Consider the following 26,041-nt stretch of genomic DNA (forward strand, 5'->3'; position numbering starts at 1 on the left):
CGGTCGGCAGGGGGCACCGGACTGTCCGGTGTGCACCGGACAGTGTCCGGTGCGCCAACTGCCACGAATCTGCAACAGTCGTCTGCGCCAGAATAGGAAGGAGATCGCGCACCAGACATGAACAGTGGCTGTCCGGTGGTGCATCAGACTGTCCGGTGCGCCACCAGACAGAAGGCAAGGATAGCCTTCCTTGTTGGCCTCCAACGGCTCCTAACTGCCTTGGGGCTATAAAAGGGACCCCTAGGCGCATGGAGGAGTCACCCAAGCATTCAAGAAACATTCTAAGCCTCCAAGACTCCAACTTCGCGCATTTGATTCTTTGAGATAGTGACTTGAGCTCCATTTGAGTTGTGAACTCCGAGAGTTGTGTTTTGAGCTCAAGTTGTGACTTGTGTGCGTGATTGAGTTAACCATCGGGGCCAAGAGCCTTGCTACTGCACTCTTCGTTACTGTTATACAAGGAAATTATAGTCTAATCTTAGAAAGAGATTGGATTCATGCTAATCAATGTGTAACTTCTACTTTACATTAATGTTGCTACAATGAGTAGTTGATGATGTAGAACAAGTGCATGCTGATGCATCACCCTGCATCGCCATGGCCGATGCCCCTATACTTTGGACCTATGAGACCGCTACATGTCTCACAGGAGTTGACTTTTCTGATTATCATTTCATACGTATAGACAGGAAAGGATTCACCCCTATAATGCTATAGTCGATGGAAAACCGGTTGAATCCCAATTAAAGTTTAAATGGTGAGTACATCTATAAGAAACATGTCTGCCGATCCCAAGACAAAGCTTATGATCTCTTCTCCCCGACAGGGTTCCTCTCAGGAGCGATATTTAGGCGTCGCCGGTGAACTCTGCCGCCCTACGCACGTGCGGACCGTCCGACCTCTAGATGTGGACCATCCGACTCGTCAGGCAGGAACACCAGCCCCTGCGCCAGGTCGCGGACCGTCCGGCCCCTGGCCGCGGACCGTTCGCGCCTCCATAGAAAGCATCGTCGTCGGTTATCATCCCAGTGATTGGCGTCCGGATCGGTGCCAACATCAAGAGGATGGACCGCGGTGCTGGTCGGACGCACGGTGGGCGGTAACGTACACAGCTAAAAGGGAAAGAGAAAAACTTTGTGATGGGGAAGAGAAACCCAATCTGAAAAATAACGTGAAAGAGAGGAATAAAACAGAATTAGCTGTTAATTACGGAATTTGAGACTCAAGGGTTTGAGATTAGTGATTTGTTCCGGTCCTAAACAAAACAAACAAGAGTGTAATATACTCCCTCCGTTTCGTTTTAGTTGTCGTTGGATAGTGCAAAATTGAACTATCCAGCGACAACTAAAAATAAACAGAGGGAGTAAGTTTTAGGACCTAGATCTAAGACTCCGCGTTAGAGTTATTGGCAACGACTAATATGCAACCAACCATTATATACAAGCGTGTAAGTAGGTCTTTTGGTCCATTAGATTTAGATCTAACCATATGCTATATTTAAAATTTAAATCCTTCCCATGGATTACACATACGATTACACATACGGTTGGATCTAAATCCAATGGATCAATTGAGCTGTCTACACGCTTGCACCTAACGACTGCTTGCATATTAGTTGTTGGTAGAGTGATTTTGATTTAACTTTATCCATAATAGATAGTGTAAAATAAGTGATTTGTATTATAGATTACATTATTTATCACTGAAGTTTAAAATATAGAATCAAATAGAAAAATTTAGACAAGAGCTCCAAAGTTTTTCGCGGTTGGGTCGGACAATCGTCAACCCTGCTTCTCGAGAACAGGTCGTTTTCACTCTGCGTCTCCGCATCAAAACCCTTAGCTGCCTCGCAATTTTTTTTCCCGTTCACCGGAGAAAGAATGGCGCTGCCGACAGCTAACCCGGGCTTCCGTCTCGGCTGCCAGGAGTCTCCCGCGATGGGATTGAGGTCGGCGCCGCGGTTGGCACTGCGTCGTCCCGGCGCGGTCTCCGGGCACAGGTTTGGACGTTTGGTATCTGATGTCTTAGATTTCTGCCCTTTGTTCCGTTCATATGGAGGGTTGCAGACTTGCAGTCGGTTGAAGCGCTAATCTCATTATTCATTTTGCTTGCCTAGTCCGCCCGCTTACCCATGCAATTGCAAGATCGTATAGTCCATAATTCCATACCCTCAAATACTGTACTCGCAAAAAAAAAAGAAGGAAAAAGAAAAGAAAATCTTCAGTTTGATCCACAATTTTCCCCATTGATGTACACAATATAATTAAATTAGCTTCACAGAACGTAGACCACCAGTTGCCGCTTAGCAGGATTTGGATGACGAGAATTAGAGACCAATGATGAACAATTCATGCCTTGGATCGTGCAAACCTTTGCCTTGTGTGCTCTGTAAACAGTGTGAATGTTATGTTACTTCAGTTAGGAACAAACATATGGAATGAGGTCCGATGGGGAAAACTTCTGTAGGAAAAAGGAAAGGCGGTATTGTATCATATGAAACATGGACACCCAATTAAGACTAACAAGCTGCAGCCAGTGCTAGTCTGCTAGAACAACAACCTGTTTACTAGAAGGGTTTACCAGTTCTAGCAGCTCATTTTTTTTAAAAAAAAAATCTGGATGATGCTTTCCTTTGTGGACATAGTCTTGTCCATTGAGCTACAATTTTAACTCTCTTGTCACAAATACAGTTGTTCTGGACTTGTACAACATCGTCTCCAAACACAACTTTGATAACAATTTTACCAAAATTCGTTAAATTGCAAAATTAAGCATTAGATTCATAAGTATGCTTGATATATTTTCATGTTCCCTGTCAATATTTAAAATATCATTGTAGTCAAAGTTTCAGCGGTTTGACGTTTTTTGCAACCAATGTGAGTGCACAACTTTCCTGGTCTCTTCTTTGGTGTCTCTGCACTACTGAAGATATAATAACCTTCTTTGTTTTTTTTGAAAGATTGGCCTTGAGTTTCTAGATAACTTATTCTTCATACATTGTCTGTACTATCAAGCACAACTATATAACATGTGCAGGAGTAGGACTGGCAGAGGGAAGTTTCCAGTAGCATCCACAAGTCTAGATGACTATCTTCCAATGCGAAGCACTGAAGTGAAAAATCGGTAACTTGTTTAATTCAAAGAGAGTGCTGGATTTTTTTGTTCCTTAATTAATTTATTTATCTGAATCATACTTTCTAGCACTTTTAGCTCGATACCTGTTATGGTCGCTAGATCAGTGAGGGATTGGAGTGGGGTATCGATGGGCAGGAACGTCGGCCGGGGGCCTCTGCCCACGACCGAGCAAGAGGAGGGTTTCTCCCTTCTAATTCTTGTCTGCTTTATTTCTCATCCATTAATTACATAAATAGGTCGGCTGGCCGCCGCTATCTAGCTAGAGATCCTTATCTCGTTAAAACTCTCCTAAAAACTCTCAACAAACTACTAACTGATAACCTTCCTAGATAATCTCAACTAATCTCCTAAATAATCTCAACTAATCTTCTAATCTTATCTCTAACTATCCTTATCTAATCCCCCTTTGGAAGGCCCATGGCTGCTGCTGCTGCAGCCCCTCCGTGGGCCTCCTTAGGCCCTAACACTACACCCCTCCTGGACAAGCAGCTCGTCCTCGAGCTGCAGCATAACGGGTGCTCAAAGACCGAGTCTACTTGACCCAAAACCAGACACCTAGAAGACAAGCCTTTTACATCTCGGCTTATCTTATTATTCCGAATCTGATTTTTTTACCACATAAGATAAGGCGGGCACCCTCCGCGCATTGGACTTGCACGTGTGCAGCCACCTGGATCCCATGGACGCCATATGGACGAAAGGGGAGCACATGGACGGGCACCTGGAATAGGTCGCAATAATAACCAGTGGAGGCGCCCTCGTGGCGGTCGGTAGCGAAATGTGGTGGCGCTAAATAGTGCGCCCTTGCCGATGACGAGGTGAGTGCCTTCCTTACCGTCGTTGCCGTAGAGTTGAAGTTCGTCGCCCGCATGACACGTACCATGCTCGCACTTGGAGATAGCGGTCCGGTGCGCTGCTGATGGCCGTCCGACAGGGCGAGGTCGCGCCCCCGTGTGCCGAGGTCAACCGTCACCAAGGCTGCCTCGAGCATCTGCCGGCGCATCTCCCGCACTCTCCGTCGTGCAAGGAAGCCACGAGCAGCAGCTTGTATGCCCACAGCCGCCAACGTCCAGAGCCGTGCGGACAACGCCAGCTGGTGCTGCTCATGTTGCACTGCTGCCTTGATTTGTAGCAGCCCTTGCTCAACCTTCTGGAGCGTGGCTTGCATCTTTGCAGATCAGGCCTTATGTTGGTCCACAAGTCCCCCATCGATGGAGCTGGTGATTGCTGAGCCGTGGGTGCCCCTAGTGGCGTCGCCCATGGGGATGGAGACGCCGTCAACGAAGATGATGTGACGAAATTTGGCGTTGTCCCTAGGGATGGGCACACCGGCGTCCAAGATGTGGTGACAAAATTGGCAGGCGATGCTGCCCATGGAGACAGGGACGTCGGTTGCCAGGATGACGTGACGAAGGTGGTATGCGGCGCATGATGGAATAAGTCTTGAGCATCTAGAGGACAGCCTGCTTTTGACTGTCCTCTGTAGTCCTTTAGCATCTAGAGGACAACTTGACTGTCCTCTGTAGTCTCTTTAGCATCTAGAGGACAGCAGTCGCTTTTTGACTGTCCTCTGTAGTCGCTTTAGCATCTAGAGGACAACAGTCGCTTTTGACTGTCCTCTGTAGTCTTTTTAGCATCTAGAGGACAATCCTATTGTGTAGTGTTTGAGGAAATAAACAGAAAAATTGCCCCAACTCATAGTGTCATCCTCTTGATGAGAGTTAGAGTCCCTCTACTTACAATTGGTATCAGAACCAAACTATCCTGCAGCCTAAACATCTCGTGCTCATCTCCTTCCCGCGCCTCTCCACACACTCAGTCGGCAGCAAGAGCTCCAACTGTTCCTTCCTCCCCTGCTCAGACGAGCAGCCTTTCGTCTGAGACAGCCTCTTCCACACGCAACGACCCCTCACTAGCCCACCATGTCCCTACGCTCGGCCACTTCGAGTGCGCGACGCCAGCAGGAGGCCGAGGTCGCCGCGGCACAAGAACGCGAGCGAGCAGCAGCAGCGGCTGCAGCGACAGCGGCGAGGGCAGCACGGTTGGCAGCGGCGGAACTGGCAGCGGCGAGAGCGGAAGTAGAAGCAGCGGAGGCGGTGGATGCTGCACGTGCGGCGACAACAGAGCTCGAGGTTCTGCGCGGCAGTAGAGCTGGCAGCTCTGCTTCTGTCGACGACAACACCGACGAAGAGCTCAGGCTGGCGAGGGAAGCAGCGCGAGAGCAGGCGGCACAGTGGGCAGCCGCCCATCCCCATGGGGGCGCGCGTGGCGGCAGCCCGGATAGGCGTCGACGCGCTGACGGCGCTCCAGGCGGGGGCGCACGCGGCGGCAGCCCAGACGGGCGTAGACGCGCCGGCGGTGCTCCCGGCGGCGGCGACCGAGTTGACGGAGATCGCGGCCTCTACAGGCGGCGCGGTTCTCCCTCCCCGGATCGGTACCATGGTCGTCTCATGGCCCAAGCCATTGTCAGGGACATCGGTCCCGGCGGTGGGTGGCCTACTCTCACCAAGACCAACTACGTCGAGTGGGCCGCGGTGATGAGGGTACCGCTCCAGGTTCGCCACATGTGGGAAGCAGTTCGTTATGACGACGTCGACTACCACGAGGATCGGCGGGCGCTGGATGCCCTCATTGCTGCAGTCCCGCCCGAGATGCAATTTTCGCTTTCCCAGAAGCGGACTGCCAAGGAGGCCTGGGACGCCATCGCTGCGACCCGCATCGGCAGCGATCGTGCCCGCAAGACCACACTGCAGGCACTTCGCAAGGAGTGGGAGAACCTGGCCTTCAAGCCAGGTGAGGATGTTGATGACTTTGCTCTCCGCCTCAACACTCTGTTGCAGAAGATGGTGCAGTTCGGCGACAACACCTACGATGAGGAGAGAGCTGTTGAGAAGCTCTTCCGTTGCATCCCCGAGAAGTACAGGCAGATTGCTCGCTCGATCGAGTCTCTGCTAGACCTCTCCACGATGACGATCGAAGAGGCGATTGGTCGCCTCAAGGTGGTCGACGGCGATGAACCACAGGCTCTCTCTGGGCCTATCACTATCGGCGGGAAGCTACATCTCACTCGGGAGCAGTGGGAGGCCTGCCAGGATGACAAGAAGAAGGGGGAGTCCTCCTCGACACGAGGCCGCAAACGCGGCAAGCCGCGCAAGGCGCGTGGAGGCGCCCAGGCCGAGGCGCGAGGACATGCTGAGGGTGGTGCACGTGGAGGTGCCCAAGGCGGCGCTGTCGGCAACAAGAAGCCGGCACGAGACGACGGCTGCCACAACTGCGGCAAGCTTGGCCACTGGGCCAGGGATTGTCGGCAGCCACGACGTGGCCAGGCCAACGTCGCACAGGCGGAGGCGGAGGAGGAGGCCCTGCTCCTGGCACATGCAAGCATCGAGCCATCTCCAGCGGCACCGGCCACAGCGGCACTCCTCCACCTTGATGAGTCGAAAGCACGCGCTTTCCTCGGCGACGGATCCAACAAGGACATGATCGAAGGATGGTGCCTCGACACCGGCGCCACTCATCACATGACCGGCCGACGGGAGTTCTTCACCGAGCTTGACTCTAGCGTCCGAGGCTCCGTCAAGTTTGGGGATGCCTCCGGCGTAGAGATCAAGGGCGCCGGCTCAGTCGTCTTCACCGCCGCGTCTGGTGAGCACAGGCTGCTCACCGGAGTCTACTACATCCCCGCGTTGAGGAACTCTATCATCAGCTTGGGACAGTTGGATGAGAACGGTTCGCGCGTGGAGGTCGAGCACGGAGTCATGAGGATCTGGGATCCCTCTCGTCGCCTTCTTGCCAAGGTACGCAGGAGTCCAAATCGGCTATACATCCTCAATGTGAAGGTGACACAACCTTGCTGCTCGTCGAGACGACGGGGCATGGCAGTGGCACGAGCGCTTCGGGCACCTTAACTTCGAGGCCCTGAAGCGGCTCAGTGCCAAGGAGATGGTACGAGGCCTGCCGTGCCTTGACCATGTGGAACAATTCTGCGATGTCTGCGTGTTGACAAAGCAGAGACGACTCCCCTTTCCCCAGCAGTCGAGCTTCCGAGCCAAGGAGAGGCTCGAGCTCGTGCATGGGGACTTGTGTGGCCCGGTGACACCAGCCACACCAGGAGGACGACGCTACTTCTTGCTGCTCGTCGACGATCTCTCCCGCTATATGTGGGTGATGATCCTTGGCAGCAAGGGAGAGGCTGCGAACGCCATCAGGCGTGTGTAGGTCGCTGCGGAGGCGGAGTGCGGCCGCAAGCTGCGCGTGCTGCGCACCGACAACGGCGGCGAATTCACGGCGGCTGAGTTCGCGTCGTACTGCGCGGATGAGGGCGTTCAGCGCCACTACTCCGCGCCGTACAGCCCGCAGCAGAACGGCGTCGTCGAGTGGCGCAACCAGACGGTTGTGGGGATGGCTCGGGCTCTCCTCAAGCAGAGAGGAATGCCAGCTGTCTTCTGGGGAGAGGCGGTGGTGACAGCGGTTTACATCCTCAACCGCTCGCCCACCAAGGCTCTCAACGGGATGACACCGTACGAGGCTTGGCATGGGCGCAAGCCGGCGGTCTCTCACCTACGGGTCTTCGGCTGCCTCGCGTTCACCAAGGAGCTTGGCCACATCAGCAAGCTCGACGATAGGAGCACCCCGGGGGTGTTCATTGGCTACGCGGAGGGCTCGAAGGCCTACCGCATCCTTGACCCAAGAACACAGCGTGTGCGCACGGCGCGCGATGTAGTGTTCGACGAAGGGCGAGGATGGGCGTGGGACAAGGCGGTGGACGACGGCACGACTCCGACGTACGACTTCACCATCGAGTACGTCCACTTTGAGGGAGCTGGGGGAGTAGGCAACTCTTCTCCGAGCAGGTCTACCCCAGCCCCCAAGTCTCCACCGACTCCAGCGCCAAACTCTCCAGCTCCTGCTACAACGAGCTCTTCACCACCACGCACTCCAGCCACGACTCCGGCTACAGCAAGCTCTTCGCCACCACGTACTCCAGCACCGACGGTACCCTCTCCGGGAACGTCCTCTTCGACACCAGCTCGTGTCGAGCACGACCCAGTGGAGCTCGTGACCCCTCTGTCCCGCGACGAGGAGCGCGTCGACGCGTGCTACGACGGCGAGCCGTTGCGGTATCGAAGGGTGGAGGGCCTTCTCATCGACCCATCGGTGTCAGGCCCTGCATCTCGCATTCTGGCAGGAGAGTTGCATCTTGCATGCGACGATGGTGAGCCTCGGTCTTTCGCGGAGGCCGAGAAACATGCCGCTTGGCGTGCCGCGATGCAGTCAGAGATGGACGCGGTTGAGACGAACCGCACCTGGGAGCTCGCTGATCTCCCTCATGGTCATCGCGCGATCACCCTTAAGTGGGTGTTCAAACTGAAGAGGGATGAAGCCGGCGCCATCGTCAAGCATAAGGCTCGCTTGGTGGCACGCAGTTTCTTGCAGCAGGAGGGGATCGACTTCGACGATGCCTTCGCCCCTGTAGCACGGATGGAATCCGTGCGACTCCTCCTCGCACTGGCAGCCCTGAAGGGCTGGCATGTTCATCACATGGATGTCAAGTCGGCGTTTCTTAACGACGACTTAAAGGAGGAGGTCTATGTACACCAGCCGCCAGGTTTTGCGATCCCTGGCAAGGAGGGCAAGGTGTTGCGCCTGCGCAAGGCTCTCTACGGCTTGCGACAGGCACCAAGGGCGTGGAATGCCAAGCTGGATTCCACGCTCAAGAGGATGGGCTTCATGCCAAGCCCGCACGAGGCGGCCATCTATCGGCGGGGCAATGGAGAAAATGCCCTGCTGGTGGGTGTCTACGTCGACGACTTGGTGATCACCGGCGCCAAGGATGCAGAGGTGGCAGCGTTCAAGGAAGAGATGAAGGCCACCTTCCAAATGAGTGACCTGGGGCATCTCTCCTTCTACCTGGGGATTGAGGTGCACCAGGGAGACTCCGGGATCACACTTCGCCAGACCGCCTATGCCAGGCGCATTGTTGAGCTGGCTGGGCTCACCGACTGCAACCCAGCTCTCACTCCGATGGAGGAGAGGCTGAAGCTGAGTCGCGACAGCACGACGGAGGAGGTGGATGCTACTCAGTACCGGCGTCTTGTGGGGAGCCTTCGCTACCTCGTCCACACACGGCCTGACTTGGCATACTCCGTCGGCTACGTTAGTCGGTTTTTGCAGCGACCGACGACGGAGCATGAGCAGGCTGTGAAGAGGATCATCCGCTATGTTGCGGGGACTCTCGACCACGGTCTCTACTACCCGAGGTGCCCTGGGGAGGCACACCTTGTCGGGTACAGCGATAGCGACCACGCCGGCGACATCGACACCAGCAAGAGCACAAGCGAGATCCTCTTCTTCCTCGACAAGTGCCCCATCAGCTGACAGTCGGTCAAGCAGCAGGTGGTGGCCATGTCCAGCTGCGAGGCCGAGTACATAGCGGCGTCCACTGCTTCGACTCAGGCTCTCTGGCTGGCTCGACTGCTCGGCGATCTCCTCGGGAGAGACACTGGAGCGGTGGAACTCAGGGTGGACAGCCAGTCCGCTCTGGCATTGGCCAAGAACCCCGTGTTCCATGAACGGAGCAAGCACATCCGGCTGAGATACCACTTCATCCGAGACTGCTTGGCAGAAGGGAGCATCAAGGCGCGCTACATCAACACCAAGGATCAGCTTGCAGACCTGCTCACCAAGCCCCTTGGGAAGATCAAGTTTGTTGAGCTTTGCTCCAGGTCCGGGATGGCCCAACTTTCTCACAAGACGACGCCCAAGACTTAGGGGGAGAATGATGGAATAAGTCTTGAGCATCTAGAGGACAACCTGCTTTTGACTGTCCTCTGTAGTCCTTTAGCATCTAGAGGACAGCTTGACTGTCCTCTGTAGTCTCTTTAGCATCTAGAGGACAGCAGTCGCTTTTTGACTGTCCTCTGTAGTCGCTTTAGCATCTAGAGGACAACAGTCGCTTTTGACTGTCCTCTGTAGTCTCTTTAGCATCTAGAGGACAATCCTATTGTGTAGTGTTTGAGGAAATAAACAGAAAAATTGCCCCAACTCATAGTGTCATCCTCTTGATGAGAGTTAGAGTCCCTCTACTTACAGCGCAGCCCATGGAAATGGGGACGTCGGTTGCCAGGACGACATGATGAAGGTGACATGCGGCATAGTCATGGAGATGGGGACGCCGGTTGCTAGGATGACGCCGCGAAATTGGCAGCAGAAGCCATGGGATCAGATCGAAACCCAAGCTAGCCGATACCAGATGTTATGGTCGCTAGATCGGTGAGGGATTGGAGAGGGATATCGATGGGTAGGAACGTCGGTCGGGGGCCTCTGCCCACGACCGAGCAAGAGGAGGGTTTCTCCCTTCTAATTCTTGCCTGCTTTATTTCTCATCCATTGATTACATAAATAGGCCGGCTGGCCGCCCCTATCTAGCTAAAGATCCTTATCTCCTTAAAACTCTCCTAAAAACTCTCAACAAACTACTAACTGATAACCTTCCTAGATAATCTCAACTAATCTTCTAATCTTATCTCTAACTATCTTTATCTAATCCCCCTTGGAGGGCCTATGGCTGCTGCTGCTGCAGCCCCTCCGTGGGCCTCCTTAGGCCCTGACAATACCACTGGGTGTGCTGTTAACTATGAGTAAAAATTGCCATCAGTATCAATTTTAAAATAATAAATTCAGTCATTATTAGATGTTCTATGGCCATGTTTGCCCTTCTATTCTGAACTTGTATTGTCGAAATCTCCTGGGCCACTTGCGCCCCAACGCACCTCTTGACATAAGCATTTGAAGCCCCTAGCGCATCGGGGCACCTGCCGTTATAAGCCCCCATGGCTCCTCGTGCCCAACCGATATAAGTCATCGGGCCCCTCGTGCCCTGAGTCATCTATCGGTATAAGCTCTCGGGCCCCCTTGGGCCTCGAGGTACTTACTATTAAAAGCCCCTAGGGCCCCTCGCGTCCCAGGACACCTGCCATTATAAGCCCCTAGGCCCATCGCACTTTGGGGACACCTATCAGTATAAGCCCCCAGGCCCCTCATGCTTTGGAGCACCTGCCGATATGTGCCCTCGGGCCCCTCACGCCCCGAGGCACCTAACGTTATTAGCCCTTGAGGCCCCTCGCGCCCTAGGTCACACGTTGGTATAAGCCTCTGGTGCCCCTCGCGCCACGGGCATCTGCCAATATAAGTCCTCGGGGCCCCTTGCGTCCTAGGGCACCTGACGGTGTAAGTCCCTAAGGCCCCTTGCACCTCGGGACACTTGATGATATATACTCTCGGGGCCCCTTACGCACTTGGGCAACCGATCATATATACCTCTAGGCCCCTCACATCCTAGGACACCTGATGATATATACCCACGAGGCTAGAGGATCCATGGAGGAATTGAGGATTCTGAGTGACGCCCTAGGCTTGTCTCAGAGTTGAAGGATGTAACAGGCCCACCAGTGATAGTATGATGCCGAGACATGGGTCCTACACCTAAATGCCTTGTAGACTGCCCCACATGCGATGGCTTAATATATAAGTCTCGAGTATTACACATTAAATGCTCAATGGGAAACATTACGATACTGACTCAGTGTGTAGGCATGCAACACAGATTGCAGGGCACTCTAGGCCACTGCACAGTGCACACGACGATCCTATAACCACACAAGCACACACATTGTGTTCTCGGAAATACAATAAACTACAAGAGACTATACCAGCAGCCAATCACCCAAGGCCCATCCCTTCGCAAGGTGACCATCATACCGGATATCAGGTAGGTATTGCAACCTACGACATTACATGCACACCTTGGCCATGATAACACACATAGGGGCAGGTGTACCCAAGGCCATTGAGTAAGCATACTTTAGTATTTATCACCGTATCCATGCAAGTGATCCCCCGTGTCGGAGGATCGAGAGAATCCTTATAGCTAACACTAGACAGTACCGGGGCCCTCACGTGTGATAAAGGGTACAAGGAATCATACTAGTATCCATTAAGACCTAGTCCTTACTCTAGGCGGAACCACAATTACATACCTCCACAGGAACGATTACACAGATGCATGACTTTTGTAGGTCACGAGGTCACAAGACCAAGACAAGAAAATGGTTGTTGGCCCGATGACGGGTAGGGACCACAAGAGGTATATACATGTAAAACTACCACCCCTTTTGACTATAAAAGGGGACGGTAGAGCAACATTCAATTTAGGTAAGACATTTAACTCCCCACAAGAATCCACAACATGATCCTCTAAACCCAAGGCAAGAGAGTCGAAGACAATCCTACCAAGACGACAATAGTGAGAGTTAGTGTAGCTTGTCCATACAACTCCTCTTCAAGGAGGTGTTGTGCCTCTCTAGGTTGGGACACAACGTAATCTTGCGTACAATTTACACTCAATAATCCATGATCATCAAGATGACGTAGGGTATTACGTACATTGCGGCTTGAACCTCTATAAACATACTTGTGGATTAGGCTCTCGATGTCATGATCTCATGACTCACTCCCCGCTCCCCTAGCATCCTTCCTCAGGTACTTTTGGTATCCTAATGTCTTTTCTATGACAAGTTCTTATTTCAATGAGACTTCAAAGTCATGCCATTGCTCATTATGATCTTACATAATGTAGACATGCTTTGTGGATGATGATAAGTTTAACTCTTGCATGGAGAAACATTTACTAAATTGTGAAGTAGAAAATGATGTTGTTTTTCATGAAGCCAATCCCGCAAAATTACGTACCACCTCTTGCCTCTGCAAGTTGGCAACTTCTAACGTGGAAGAGCCTAAGCCAAAATGCTAAATTTGAACTCAATATACTGTAATATCTATATGCTCGATAATGTGGAGCTTCTACTGTAATATGAGTTTACTTGGTTATGGATTGGAGCAAAGTGGGACCATACAACCTCTGGTGAGTGCAATTCAGTTTGATGTTACTTGCCTCGATCCAAATTGTAAGTCGTTCTACCTGTTTTAGTTACACAGTAAACTATGTCCTAACGATGCATAGCAAAATCTTATGTATATAGAAAAACCAAAACAATTTACACACTGGAACAAGTGAAAGTTTGTTGAATACCATTGAAATTTATATTCTTTTCTTATATGCCATTGGAAATTAAAACTTCCCTTCATTGCCATTGAATTGTAATTTTGTTTTCCTTATATACCATTAATGTATGACATATGAAATTAGTTAGATGGATGCTAAAGGACGGAGAAAATGACAATTATACCCTTATCGTTAGTAAAGGCACAACCTAGAAAACACAAAGATACTTCTTCCATGCAAACAACACTTAGATGGTACCACTACATGCATTTGAACACTAGAAAAATTAGACAACACTTAATTTGGCACACACAAATAATTTAAATATACACAAGCAATTAGTGATGAAGGTAGCGGTGGGGTGGGCGCGGGGCTTGAGCCCCCTACCACTCTCGAGCCCATGGGGCCTCACTGAAGCCTCCTCTAAAATTTAAAACATACACAATTGTCAGGTACCTAGGAACGGGGTACCCAAGGCAAGTCCCATAAATGTACCCAAGGTGAGGCCCATAAACCTCTCTCAGGCCCATTTACCGACCAAGTCCCCGCCGAGCGAGTCTGCGAGGCGGGGCGAACGACCATGTCCCCGTCGAGCGAGTCTGCGGGGCGGGGCGAACGACCAAGTCCCCGTCGAGCGAGTCTGCGGGGCGGGGCGAACGACCAAGCCCCGCCAAGCAAGTCTACGAGGCGGGGAGAACGACCAAGCCCCCGCGAGCGAATCTGCGAGGCGGGGTTAAAGACCAATTGCCCGCCGAGCGGATCCACAAGGAGGGAACTCAGGCCGACGTTGTCAGCCGACAGCGGCCGCGACAAGACGTAACATCGCCAAGTCATGTCCGAACCGTACATATAGTACCAAAAGTTCTTTGGCAGACACGATGGAACACCTCCGCATGCACCCACGAATATACCCTCACTGACTCGTGGGGCCAGTCAACGTCGGTCGTAGGGGCCTCAGTGTCAGAGTCTCTACAGTGACCCGCATACTCGAAAGAACGCAACAGGTACACCATACCGGGGTGTATGCCTACGCACGCCAGGGGGTGACGCAGGCCCGTGACGACAGGCAGAACCGCGCCACGTACGACCGCTCCGTGGGACTGACCTGAGGGACCCTCCCGCGCACTACTATGGAGATGTCAGCAACGGACTAGTTACAGGGGGCCGTATGACGGACGAGCGAGACGATACGCCATACCAGGAGTACGTCTACGCACGACCCTATGGAGAACACGCACGACGACTCGGAGGAGTCGATCTCACACACTCTCTCTTGTAGAAAACAGATCTCCTCTGTAATGTCCAACCCTTAACTATAAAAGGGCAGACCCTCTTTTCTCTAAAGACACAAGCACACCTGTTGTAACACGTCTCAAAAGCACTACGATCAACACTACACTGGACTAAGGCGAAAGCCTGAACCAGTATAACCCCTGTGTCTCAGTTCTTCGTTCGGATTCACGTGATCCATCATTCGGAGTGAGTCTGCACTTGCATCCCCCACCGAACATAAATCTATTATCCTCCGATTTCCGAAACCACGATAACAATATAGTGTAGGAGGGACTCATATACTTGAGCGGTTTAATTCAGTCCCCCTAAAAATTTTTCTGGCTCCCTCCCTGTAAGCAATATGATAGCATCGCATTAATCGAACATACACAAGTGTGTGCTAAATTAAATAGGTTATGCATGTTTAAATTAAAAGTGCATGTAGCAGTCTATATAAACTTAAAATACATGTAGCAGTATATATGTGTAGCGACATATTTAAATTAAAATTATGATGCTATCATATTTCTTATGTATATTTAAATTATATGTGTGATAAGTTAAGTGTTCTTTAATTGTCCAGTGTCCAAAGTAAAATGTGGCGATACTATATAAGTGCTACTATCATGGAAGGGAGGAATTGTTAGAGTGGACGTACTAACCAGTTCAATCTAAAAACTTAAGTTGTTAGGAGAAAGTAGACAATCTATTTATACACTTCAACATCCCCACTCACGTGCAACCGGAGAGAAATGTGCAAACGTGGAAATAAAGAGGTGAAGGCACAAATAAAGCCTCCGCCAGAATTCGAACTCGAGATCGTTGGCTTTGATACCAAGTTAGAGTGGACGCACTAACCAGTTCAAACCAAAAGCTTAAATTGTTAGACTATCTCCTGCAACTTACCCATCCCCATATCATATTCAAACTATATTCTGCGAACAGTGCAGTTTACAGTGTAGAACAGTGCAAAAACAATGTTTTGGGTAAACTTTGGGTAAATTGCTGAACACGGTCTTAGGAGAAGGTAGACAATTCACTTATACACTTTAACAGGAATATCTCTATATTTTCTAGGTTATGCATCCACTGATGACAAGGATATAATTGTCATTTTCTTCATATTTTAACATCCATTTAACTGATTTCGTGCGTCGATGGCTTGCAAGAGAAAAAAAACAATTCAAGGACAATGAAGGATAGTCTTAATTTCTAATGGCATATAAGAAAATACTATAAGTTTCAGTTGCATTGAACAAATTTTCTCTTGGAATAGAGGGAGTATAGCGCAACTGTCATGAGTCATACTGTTTGTGCACCAGTATTTGTGAGCTTTAATACTTGTGTTATCTACTTCCTGAGGTCTTACCTCTATCTTTGATTCTATGGTGCAGGACATTAACTGGTGATATCACAAGTCTCAGACTAATCACTGCAGTGAAAACACCTTATTTGCCAGATGGAAGATTCGATCTTGAAGCATATGATTCTTTGATAAACATGCAGATAGAGGGTGGTTCTGAAGGCGTAATTGTTGGTGGAACAACAGGAGAGGGTCACCTAATGAGCTGGGATGAACACATTATGCTTATTGGGCATACCGTTAACTGCTTTGGCACTAGAATTAAAGTGATAGGCAACACAGGAAGTAATTCTACCAGAGAGGCTGTTCACGCAACAGAGCAGGGATTTGCTGTTGGCATGCATGCAGCTCTCCACATCAACCCCTACTATGGGAAGGTATCAACTGAAGGATTGATCTCTCATTTTGAGGCTGTTCTGCCGATGGGTCCAACCATCATTTACAATGTGCCATCCAGGAGTGGCCAGGATATTCCTCCTCAAGTTATCGAGACACTCTCAGGTTATCCAAACATGGCAGGAGTGAAAGAATGTGTCGGACATGAGAGGGTCAAGTGCTACACCGACAAAGGTATAACAGTATGGAGCGGTAATGATGATGAGTGCCATGATTCTAGGTGGAAATATGGCGCCACTGGAGTTATTTCTGTAGCAAGCAACCTTGTTCCTGGCCTCATGCGTAGTCTCATGTATGAAGGGGAGAATGCGTTGCTAAATGAGAAGCTGTTGCCTCTGACGAAATGGTTGTTCTGTCTGCCGAATCCCATCGCACTCAACACTGCTCTGGCTCAGCTTGGGGTGGCAAGGCCTGTTTTCAGGTTGCCGTATGTTCCTCTTCCTCTTGAGAAGAGGATTGAGTTTGTCCGGATAGTTGAAGCTATTGGACGGGGAAACTTTGTAGGACAGCAAGAGGCACGTGTTCTCGACGATGATGATTTTGTTTTGATCAGTAGGTATTAGTAAGCGAGCTTGTTTACTTTGGTGAATAAAATATAATAGCATCATGTTATGAGGATTTTTCAGTCTTTTGTAAAGAAATAAAACAGCTAATCCTGATTTTGCTTACAGTTTCCTGTAGATCTAGGTGGCCATTTCATATGCGGAACTGCCCTATATCATTAGGGAATAAAGTAAGAGATGTATAGCATCACTTATTATTATTATGTTCTTCCTATACTTATGGGAAAAATACATTTCTTCTGGCTAATGTATATAATAATAATAATATATCCTAATCCATCTATATGAGCCATTCTTATTCAGTTCTCTCTTCTTCCTCCTTGTCCGCCGAGTGGCTCTTGGTGATTGAGGACACGAGGGAGAGGGGCGCCTGCTTGGCCCATCGCTTGATGTCGTGCACTCTCTTGCTGGCCCTCTTCCCCCTGTCATTCGGCTTCACCGCGCCGTTTTGCCGGTCCTTGGTGATGGCGATGGCCAGGTCGTTGGGAAAGAGCGATCGCCAGACGAGCGCGTGCAGGAGCGTCGACACGAGCAGCATCGACACCATGGTCGACGACATGAGGGAGAGGCTCAGCGCGAGGGCCCTGCTCGCGAAGCACGGCACAGCCTCGGCATACTTGACGGTGGCCAGCGACGCCGTGGTCATGGGGAACGTGTACGACCACCACGCGAGGGAGAACCTGCGGTGACACGTACGCGTCCACAGCCAGTGGTCAGCTTGGTCCGACGAGCAATCGAACGGGAAGAGCTTAGCTAGGACGACTCACCGGAACCCCCGGAAGAAGTTGATGCGCACGACGAGGGACAGGTACAAGAAGATGGCCATGAAGAAGAAGGTGCGCGCCACGGCGTCGAAGCTGCCGTAGATCGCGGCCCAGGCGAGGCTGGCGGCCGACGGCGTGGCGATGAACATGGAGTACACCGGGTGCAGCTCCTTGGGCAGCGCCTCGTTGGTGGGCAGCCGCTGGTACAGCGTGACGAACACGACGATGTAGTGCGCGACCCCGATGGCCCACAGGAGCTTGCCGGCCTCCGTCCACCCGACCCTCGCCGCCAGTATGGCCCCGACGAAGTTGCCCACCACCGAGAGGTGGGACGACGGGTTGGCCACCTTGCACAGCCGCCGCTTGCCGCCGGACAGCCACTGCCCGTATATCTTGAGCTCGAGCGCGAAGAGCGGCAGGACGAAGGCGCACCACACGGCCGGGTGCGGCCGCTCGGGCGCGTAGGAGCGGGGTAGGCCGATGGTCACGAACATGGCCGCGATCCACGGCGCGAAGAAGAAATTGACGCGGACCGGGTGGAAGTACTCGCGTCGGATGGCCTCGAAGTAGAAGATGCACTTGAGCGCGTAGGTGACGGACGTCGCGACGAGCACGGCGACCGCCAGCAGCCACAGCGCGACGTTGATCATGGGCGTGACGTGGAGGAAGCGCATCGCCGGGCTCGCCGCCAGCGCGCCCCACAGGATGGCCTGGCTGCCGAGGCCCAGGCACACACCGAAGCAGCCGATCGGGAACCGCAGCAGGAACGGCCACACCTCGTCCTTGGGCAACAGGATGTCCTCAGTATCCTTCAGAAACAACGGCACGTTTCATTCAAGAAGTGTCAGACGTGCGTGCATACCTCTGATCTGATCCATCGTGACAGGAATGCCAAGAACGAAGAGACTACTGCTTACGCGGACTTCGTCGAGCTCAGGGCCACGGAGCGCCGCGAAGTAGCGGCCGGCGGGGACGCTCTTGTTGAGCGGGTCCTCCGCCGGCCTGCTGCTGGCGGACTGCGGGTCTTCGACGTGCGTGGGCAGTTCGAGGTCGGACTCCCTGATCCTCGTCGGCAGCATCGAGTTCTGCTTGCTCAGCGTCGACTTGGTCCGGAACATGCTGAAGTCGCCAACCCTGCGCGCGGCGCCGTCGCCGGCGGCCTGGACCAAGCCGCCGCTGTGGTTGAGCACCCCGAGGCTCCTACCACTGCGGGGGAGGGTCCGTTGGCCCCTTGCGCCACCGCTCCTCCCCGCTCTGTCCATGCCCAGCACCGTCACGCCGCTGCCGAGCGAGACCTGCCGGCTGAAGGCCCTCTGCATCGGCGGCGGCCTCCGGTCGCCCCGGACATTGAGCGGCCCGCTCATTGCCATCTGCCTCGAGTCCTCGGGCGGGGCCGCGCGGATGTCCGCCGTTTGTTGCCCCGTGGAAGAGGACGAAGGATCGGCTGCCATTTCTGCAGCCAAGTGATGATCGAGGCGCGAGCAGAAGTGCCGGTCGAGTTACGTGCGGCGGCGCCAATATATGCTCGGCGGCGGCACTATGTCAACATGACCGGTGCTTTCACGTGCACCGGCCGGCGCCACCGAGTGCGTACGTGGACAAAGCCGGGGCAAGGGCAGGCCATTGCTGTCCAAGTGGTTGGTCGATGGGGAGGAGATGGATTGCTGCTGGCCATGCCTTTTTGCTCCAAAGGAAGAAGCCAATGGCCAAGTCACGAGATGTGGAATCCATTGGCTGTGATCTGCTCCTACCTTTCAGAAAGTTGAGTTTCATGCAGATGTTACCGTGATACTGTATGCATCACTGCATCAGAGGTCGAGATTCGAGAAGAGACGATGGCCTCCTGCTGACTACCGGAGGCTGGCATTCAGCGGCAAAAGGCTCACGGGCGTGTTGCCAGTTTGGCAGGAAAGCGTCCATGGTGGATTCCAGACACACGTACGCAAGTCTCGCAGCAAAGGAGTAGGACAATTCAGCAATCCAGAGATGTACGTCGAATGCGAATGGCGATTCCGCTTGGCTCAATAAAATGTGTTCCAAAATGAAGCAAAAACATTAGCACGAACCAGAACGAATGTGATTTCGAACCTTTAAAGTTATGAAGATGTGCACGACAAAATTACGGAAAGCAGGCACAAGGGAAGGAAGAAAGCCTGTTATTGATTGTATATGAGGTAAAATTGCATCAAAATCACGCATCATGCGGTTTCCTTAATCATCCTGCAGCATTTCTGAATGAAGATGCATACATGTAGTGCTGCAGTATTTGTAGTTGTATCGGTGGAATGGCACCTTGCCGACCAAGGAACCGAAACAGCACGAACACGAATTGTCATCTGGTGCCGCCCTCTTCGCGGAGCAGTTTGTTGCTGCTGCACCTGATGCGCTCGTTCCGGCAGATTGGACAGCGAGAGCCGCAAGTCTTCTCTCTGCTGCAGCTGCTCTCTTCTCTCTTTCTTCAGCTTGTTTTCTCTGTCGTTCCTCCTGATTAAAAAGTTCAGCAACGAATAAATTTATAATCGTGTGACCTGTGTGTAGTTCGAAACTACTAAGAAATTCGCCAGGCGTGAAATCCTTCCTCTTTAGATCACATACCTCCTTTGCTATAAGTATTTGCTGTGGCGTCTGATGCTTTGGTACAAGGCCTGGCGCAGTTGCAGTTCTGTTGGCCATTTGGCCGCTCGAAGTGCCTTTAACATCAGATTGTGATTGTGATGCTTGAGCCTACAGTTCAATAGTATAAAATGGCATAAATACAAAGGTAAGTAGAAGTCATTCAGAGGCAATTTAATAACTAGTACACTTCGCTAACCAGAAATTAATGAAATATGGATTAATGAACTAAGCACCACATTTTCGGGGCAAACAATGACACTAAACACCATTAAACTATGTCAATCATTCATGAGCAGCAAGGACAAATTGGATTACACAACCAGATGCACTTGTAATTCTGAGTTCAGTACTAACCTTAGCCTTCTCCTTCTCCTTCTCCTTTTCTTCCTTTTCTCTTTCTTTTTTTAATTTCTTCAATTCCTTTGCACGTGCTTTCCTTTTGGCGTCCTTGTCTGCCTATAGTAAGATACACAACCATGTTCAGTGCATTTACTTAACGAATTTTACAGTGAAAAACTTATAAATTCATGAAACGGGGGCACAAAAAAACTCACTTGTTTTGCAGCTTGTGATTCTTCCATTTCTTTTGTTAGTGCACTAGGCACATCTGCAGCATGCCAGTCCCATTTGTCAAGATTGAGCGCCATAAATCTTCTGAATGTATTCCTAACTTCCTTATCTGAAGCCAGCGAATAAGATGTCTTTCCTCTTGCATCTTTTACGCAAGGATCCAAACCCTGCTCAAGTAACTCCAGGGTCAGCTGAGCATTGCCACACTTTGCTGCCTCATGAAGAGGTGTTGTTTCGTTCTTTGATGATGGTATGGTTGCTGCTTCATTCTTATTCAACAATTCCAAACGGGCAGACAAGTCAGAAATAGATTCCCCAGGGTCTGCAGTCACTTCATTCTTTTTTCCTTGACCTTGTTCAACATTTTTCACACTTCCAGCATCAGGTAGTGTTTCATCTGTGGTTGAACATTCCATCTCATAGTAGAGTTGTGTTAGGTTACAATATACCCGTTTCGCTTCCTTCATGGTGGGGCGATGAACAGTCAATGGAACTGGACGAACATCACAAGACTGAATTACTGACTGAGTCTTCTCCCCGTCGAAGAGCATCTGGCGGTTCCTAGATGGAGCATAAATGAAGGCACAAACACATGTCTCAAAGTATGACTTCCATGAAACAATTAATTCTTGAACTTCCTGCAATAAGGCAAACAAAAACGAAAGACACCTAAAAAATAAGCTGAGACATTTGCTTTTACTGCACACATAAAAGTCAACAAGCATCAAATTCAACACCTTTTTCAGTGCTGCTTCATTATAGCGCCGTAGAGAAGAACCTGCTGAGTGTGCAACTTTTCCAGTAGCATCTTTTCCAGATTGCCTTTTACCAGCCTTTGCTCTTACGACATACCTAAAGAAATGTATGGCCAAATAAGAACAAATTGCCACTAACATCGAAAACAAAGTATCTACAGTAAAAGGTACGGGCAACAAAGCAGTCAATCTAGCTAGCCACAAAGCTAAAACTATTGTCCATAAGCCAAAAAAAAATGTTACTAAACACAAAAGTGGAAGTAGGAAGTCAATTTTGTTGATAGCAAGATTCACAATTATATTTACATTGACACAGGAAAGTAGAAGCTTTTTGCGGCACTCAAAAGACTCATTTTTACTGGCTGCGTACTGCTAGCACATAATAGAACGCTGCTGTCACCTGAGATTCAAAGGTTAATCAAGTTACAAGTAATAATGCAATATGACTCACAAGTTCTTATGCATAAAAGTTGAAACTGGTAATGCCGTTACCTATGAAATGTTTTATGAGCTATGATAGAATTTCCATCAAACACACATCCAGCAAAATGCCCACCGCTTGTTAGTAGAACAATTCTCAAATGTGACGTGTCACGGGGTTCACAAGCCAAACACTTCACCCTATTTATCATCTCCTCCTCCTGTACACAAGATGCATTCTCCATCTGACCAGACTTACAATCAATTAATGGTTCTTCATGTTCTTTCAACAGCATGCATCTATAGATAGAAATCATTTCACCCGATGCACAACGAAAGTAAAGTTTCTTCCTGAATTCTTCCTTGCCTTTAACCGAGAGTACACGTTCTGATGCAGGTCCATTTTCTTGTTCGTCCTCTGAACCAGAGACACTAGATATCTCCAAATCATCAAACAGAGAATCAGAATCTGCTTTATCTAGGTCCTCTTCCTTTATAATAGTTTTACCAGCCATGCTCAACTTAACCTAATAGAATGCCCCAAAAAAAATGCAAGAGGATCAATAAGTTGAGACATAAGAGTGATATACTTAGTACAATGTGAACGTCATTTTGCAGAGAGCCAAATGCCCAAATAGTTATTGGACCATATGGAAATAAACAGTAGGACAGTTACTCATTTTCATCCAAAGCTCTATGCAAGGATATAACTGGTCATTTTCTAAGTATGTGAAAAACTGGCAACTACAAAAAAATCCCATAGAATCTTCCAGCAGCACAATATAGTACAATGCAACAATTCTAATGTGACATTCCAAAGTTTCTGGTGCTTGAATGTATGGTTTGGGAGCTTCAGTGCAATGGCAATGAGTTATGTTCCTTTTTTTTAACTGAGAAACATCTCTGCTTATTAGAAAGCATATAAAGGTTCAACAACCAAAACTTACAGACGAGTACACTGGGGATACCAGCTGACATATTAACCCAAACTAGCACATAACGCCATGAAAACGTCAGAAGGACCAACAACCATATAGAACAGACGCAACCCGACTTCCAACTAGCCTACTCAAATAACCACTATATCACTTCCTTCGCTCCTCTTGAAGTTGCAGATCCCAGCTTCCACTATCGCAACCAACTTCTCCAGGGAAACCAAGTTCTTAGGGGACAAGCTCACACTCTATCTCTGCAGAAACGAAATAGCATCACGCAGGATCCCAAAGGCACTGCGCGGAAACTTTTTCTCAAACACCATCTTATTTCTATTACGCCACATGGCCCACACCAGGCCAGCGAGCATGAAAACATTGAGGTGGTGAGACCCCATGAGTTTGGCTTCTCCGCATTTGCCAAAAAGCTCATCAATTGTTCTAGGGATGTTAGCCCAGCCAAACAAATGTTTCAGATATCACCAAACAAAACAGGAAAAATGCATTGGAAAAAAATATGATCAACTGTTTCCTGATGCCGGCATAATGGGCATAACTCACTACCCTTCCAACCTTTCTTCTTAAGCACCGTGCCTGCCTGAACTTTCCTATTGTACACTTGCCATAAGAAAACTTTAATGCGTAAAGGCAACTTGGACTTCCATAAATCTTTATAAATCCTTTTTCCTTATCCCCCCGTCAATCATGAATCTATAAAGAGAATTAGTGGTAAACGCATTGGATTTGTCAAAGGCCAATAACACTACATCCCTCCCATGAGAAAGTTGCTGGTTATTGAGTTCCAGCATAAGGACCCCCCATAGCTCAAACTCTTTCCCAGTTAGCGGGCGCATCAAATCAATGTTCCACTCTCCGTCCTCCAAAGTCCAAACAATCTGCAACCGGGACATCCTTGTCCATGCAAATATCAAAGAATCTAGGATATTTGATTTTTAACGGAACATCCCTGAGCCAAATATCTTTCAAGAACAAGGTACCTTCCCCATTCTTAACTTGGTTCATCGCACCCCCACATAAACAGATGCTTTCACTTTATGTGACCCCTTCCAAAACTGTGAAGCTCTTCTATCATTAGACAGGAAAAAACTGTCCTCCGGCATGTATTTTAGCTCTTATTAGCTTAAAACAAGTGTCTTCAGATCCCTGACAAATTTTCCAAATCCATTTTACTAGCAGGCACTCATTCATCAACCTACTGTCCAGGATTCCTAACCCCCCTTGGTCTTTCGGCCTAGTCACCATATACATTTAGCCATATGATACCATTTTTTTCTTTTCTGCTCCTTGCCAAAAAAAATAGACCTGATAGAATTCATTTTTTGATGAGTCTCCTTAGAGAGGAGATAGAATCTCATGGAGTACATAGGAAGGCTACTAAGGCAAGAATTAGTCAAAACCAGCTTACCACCGGCTGACAAATGTTTACCCTTACATGGGTCCAACCTCCTATTCATTTTGGCCAAAATAGGTGCAGAAACTTCCGTGTTGATATTATGATCTGATACAGGAATTCCAAGGTATTTAATGGGGAAGGAGCCTAGAGAGCAACTCAGCATGTTAGCCATCTTTTCTTTCTCAGGCTGTCCTACTCCAAAATGTACACTTCACTCTTATGAAAGTTTACACTTCACTCTTATGAAAGTTGATTTTTAAACCCGATAGCCTTTTGAAGCAGTATAGTATTAATTTAAAATTCAGGATCGACTTTTTGCCGAACCATCAATCATGATCACTGTATCATCCGCATATTGTATGTGAGATAGACCCCCAGGTAAAGTATCCAACATAACCCCCGTAATATGTCCTTTAGAAACCTCAGCTTCCAGAAGCACGCTGAGAGCATCAGCCACCAGATTCAAAAGAGGGGGGGGTAAGGGGGTCTCCCTAAGACCCCTGAAAGTCTTGAAAAACTTACTTCTCTCTCCATTGATATTCACACACACTTTTCCATTTTCCACTGTGCTCGTCGCCATATTATTCCAATTGTCAGGAAAACCCTTGGATTTTAATACTTCAGCTAGAAACTCCCACCTGACTTTATCATACGCCTTTTAAAAATCAATTTTCAAAATTAAACCTTCTTCTTTTTGGCTTTTAAATCATGAATCACCACATGCAGAAGCTAAGAGACTCGATTAGTGATAATCCCACATAAATTGTTTCTCTCCATTCTCCAATAAGTAATCAAGGGACTCAACTATTCTACCTACATGCAAACATCTGATAACTAAGCGTTCCATCTACTAAATAGTTCCAGCTATGATCAGTGCTGGGACGCTGTCTGCTAAACAAAATATCAGGAGGAGCCCTTGATACTGTATCAATACTGAAATTCCAAAAATCGATCAGAAGGCTATAAAAAAATCGATCAGAAGTGCTCAAGTGAAGAGAAAGGGCACAGATGGATACGTTGAGGCGGTGCAGGTCAGACTTAAAGTGCTCGCGCTGCTCCTGTAGCGACTCGAACTCGGAGGCACATGTGTTGCACGTCCACCTGGACCCCGCAGCCTCTGAAAGTTGTTGGTGCTGCTGCTGAGTCGGCGGCGGCCGGGAGGGTTCGGACGGTTCCACCGCGGAGGGGGCCGTGGAGGGGTGAGCCCGGAGAAGAACGGATGAATCGAAGAAGTCAGAGGGGAGTTCAAAGAGCGAGCGAGGGGGCCTCTTCTCTGACGGTGGCGGCAGCGGCAGCGGCAGCGGCGCCATCTAGGAGGAGGAGGAACCTGGCGGCGAAAGGGGAGCGTGGATCCGATGTTCCGGCCTTCCGGGTGGCGTGCGGTTCGTGAGTTTTGTGAGCTGTGAGTCTGTGACTACTTACTAGGGAGACGGCGGGTCGGCTACGATCTCCCCAAGACTGCACGCTGGAGGACCGTTAGATCAGATCGGGGATTAGACTTCGATTACGTCTGGATCGACGCGTATTAATAATAATTAAATCTCTTTTATTCAATTTTGATTAGAAATAAATTAATCTCTTCCAATCCACCGGAATAGATTTAATCTCTTCCAATCCACTTATAACCGAATAAGTCTTTAGAATACGTCAGGGAAAGTTTTTCATCCTCGTCCCTGCAATAAAAAAAGTTTCTCTAGAATCTTACGAACGTTTGTGGGGAACATTTCTTTTACATTCTATTCACCACGTGCGATGGAAGATTTAGGATCAATATCTAA

The 26,041-nt window shown here is 49.6% G+C and overlaps 2 protein-coding genes across 3 annotated transcripts; one reads left to right on the top strand and one right to left on the bottom strand.

Moving 5' to 3' along the window:
* The first annotated feature begins 1,740 nt into the window (after nucleotides 1–1,740).
* On the top strand, nucleotides 1,741–16,991 carry LOC100282239 (dihydrodipicolinate synthase 2). 2 transcript variants are annotated; one of them, NM_001155151.2, is made up of 3 exons: nucleotides 1,741–1,999; nucleotides 3,037–3,123; nucleotides 15,865–16,991. In NM_001155151.2, exons 1-3 carry the CDS (start codon nucleotides 1,881–1,883, stop codon nucleotides 16,790–16,792), a joined length of 1,134 nt encoding a protein of 377 aa, NP_001148623.1. In that variant the 5' UTR covers nucleotides 1,741–1,880; the 3' UTR covers nucleotides 16,793–16,991. The 2 variants fall into 2 exon arrangements, with proteins under 2 accessions (NP_001148623.1, NP_001399027.1); NM_001412098.1 differs by lacking the exon at nucleotides 3,037–3,123.
* LOC103648441 (uncharacterized) lies at nucleotides 16,906–25,757 on the bottom strand. Its single transcript, XM_035965045.1, has 10 exons — nucleotides 25,280–25,757; nucleotides 21,990–22,444; nucleotides 21,480–21,594; nucleotides 20,727–21,380; nucleotides 20,527–20,628; nucleotides 20,152–20,280; nucleotides 19,774–20,040; nucleotides 18,474–19,055; nucleotides 17,560–18,365; nucleotides 16,906–17,472 (listed from the first exon to the last, which is right to left on the bottom strand). The coding sequence occupies exons 1-10, from the start codon at nucleotides 25,571–25,573 to the stop codon at nucleotides 17,088–17,090; spliced, it is 3,789 nt and encodes a 1,262-aa protein (XP_035820938.1). The 5' UTR covers nucleotides 25,574–25,757; the 3' UTR covers nucleotides 16,906–17,087.
* Nucleotides 25,758–26,041: the final 284 nt, after the last annotated feature.

The sequence above is a fragment of the Zea mays genome, chromosome 2 (assembly GCF_902167145.1).
Source record: "Zea mays cultivar B73 chromosome 2, Zm-B73-REFERENCE-NAM-5.0, whole genome shotgun sequence".
Classification (NCBI taxonomy): Eukaryota; Viridiplantae; Streptophyta; class Magnoliopsida; order Poales; family Poaceae; genus Zea; species Zea mays.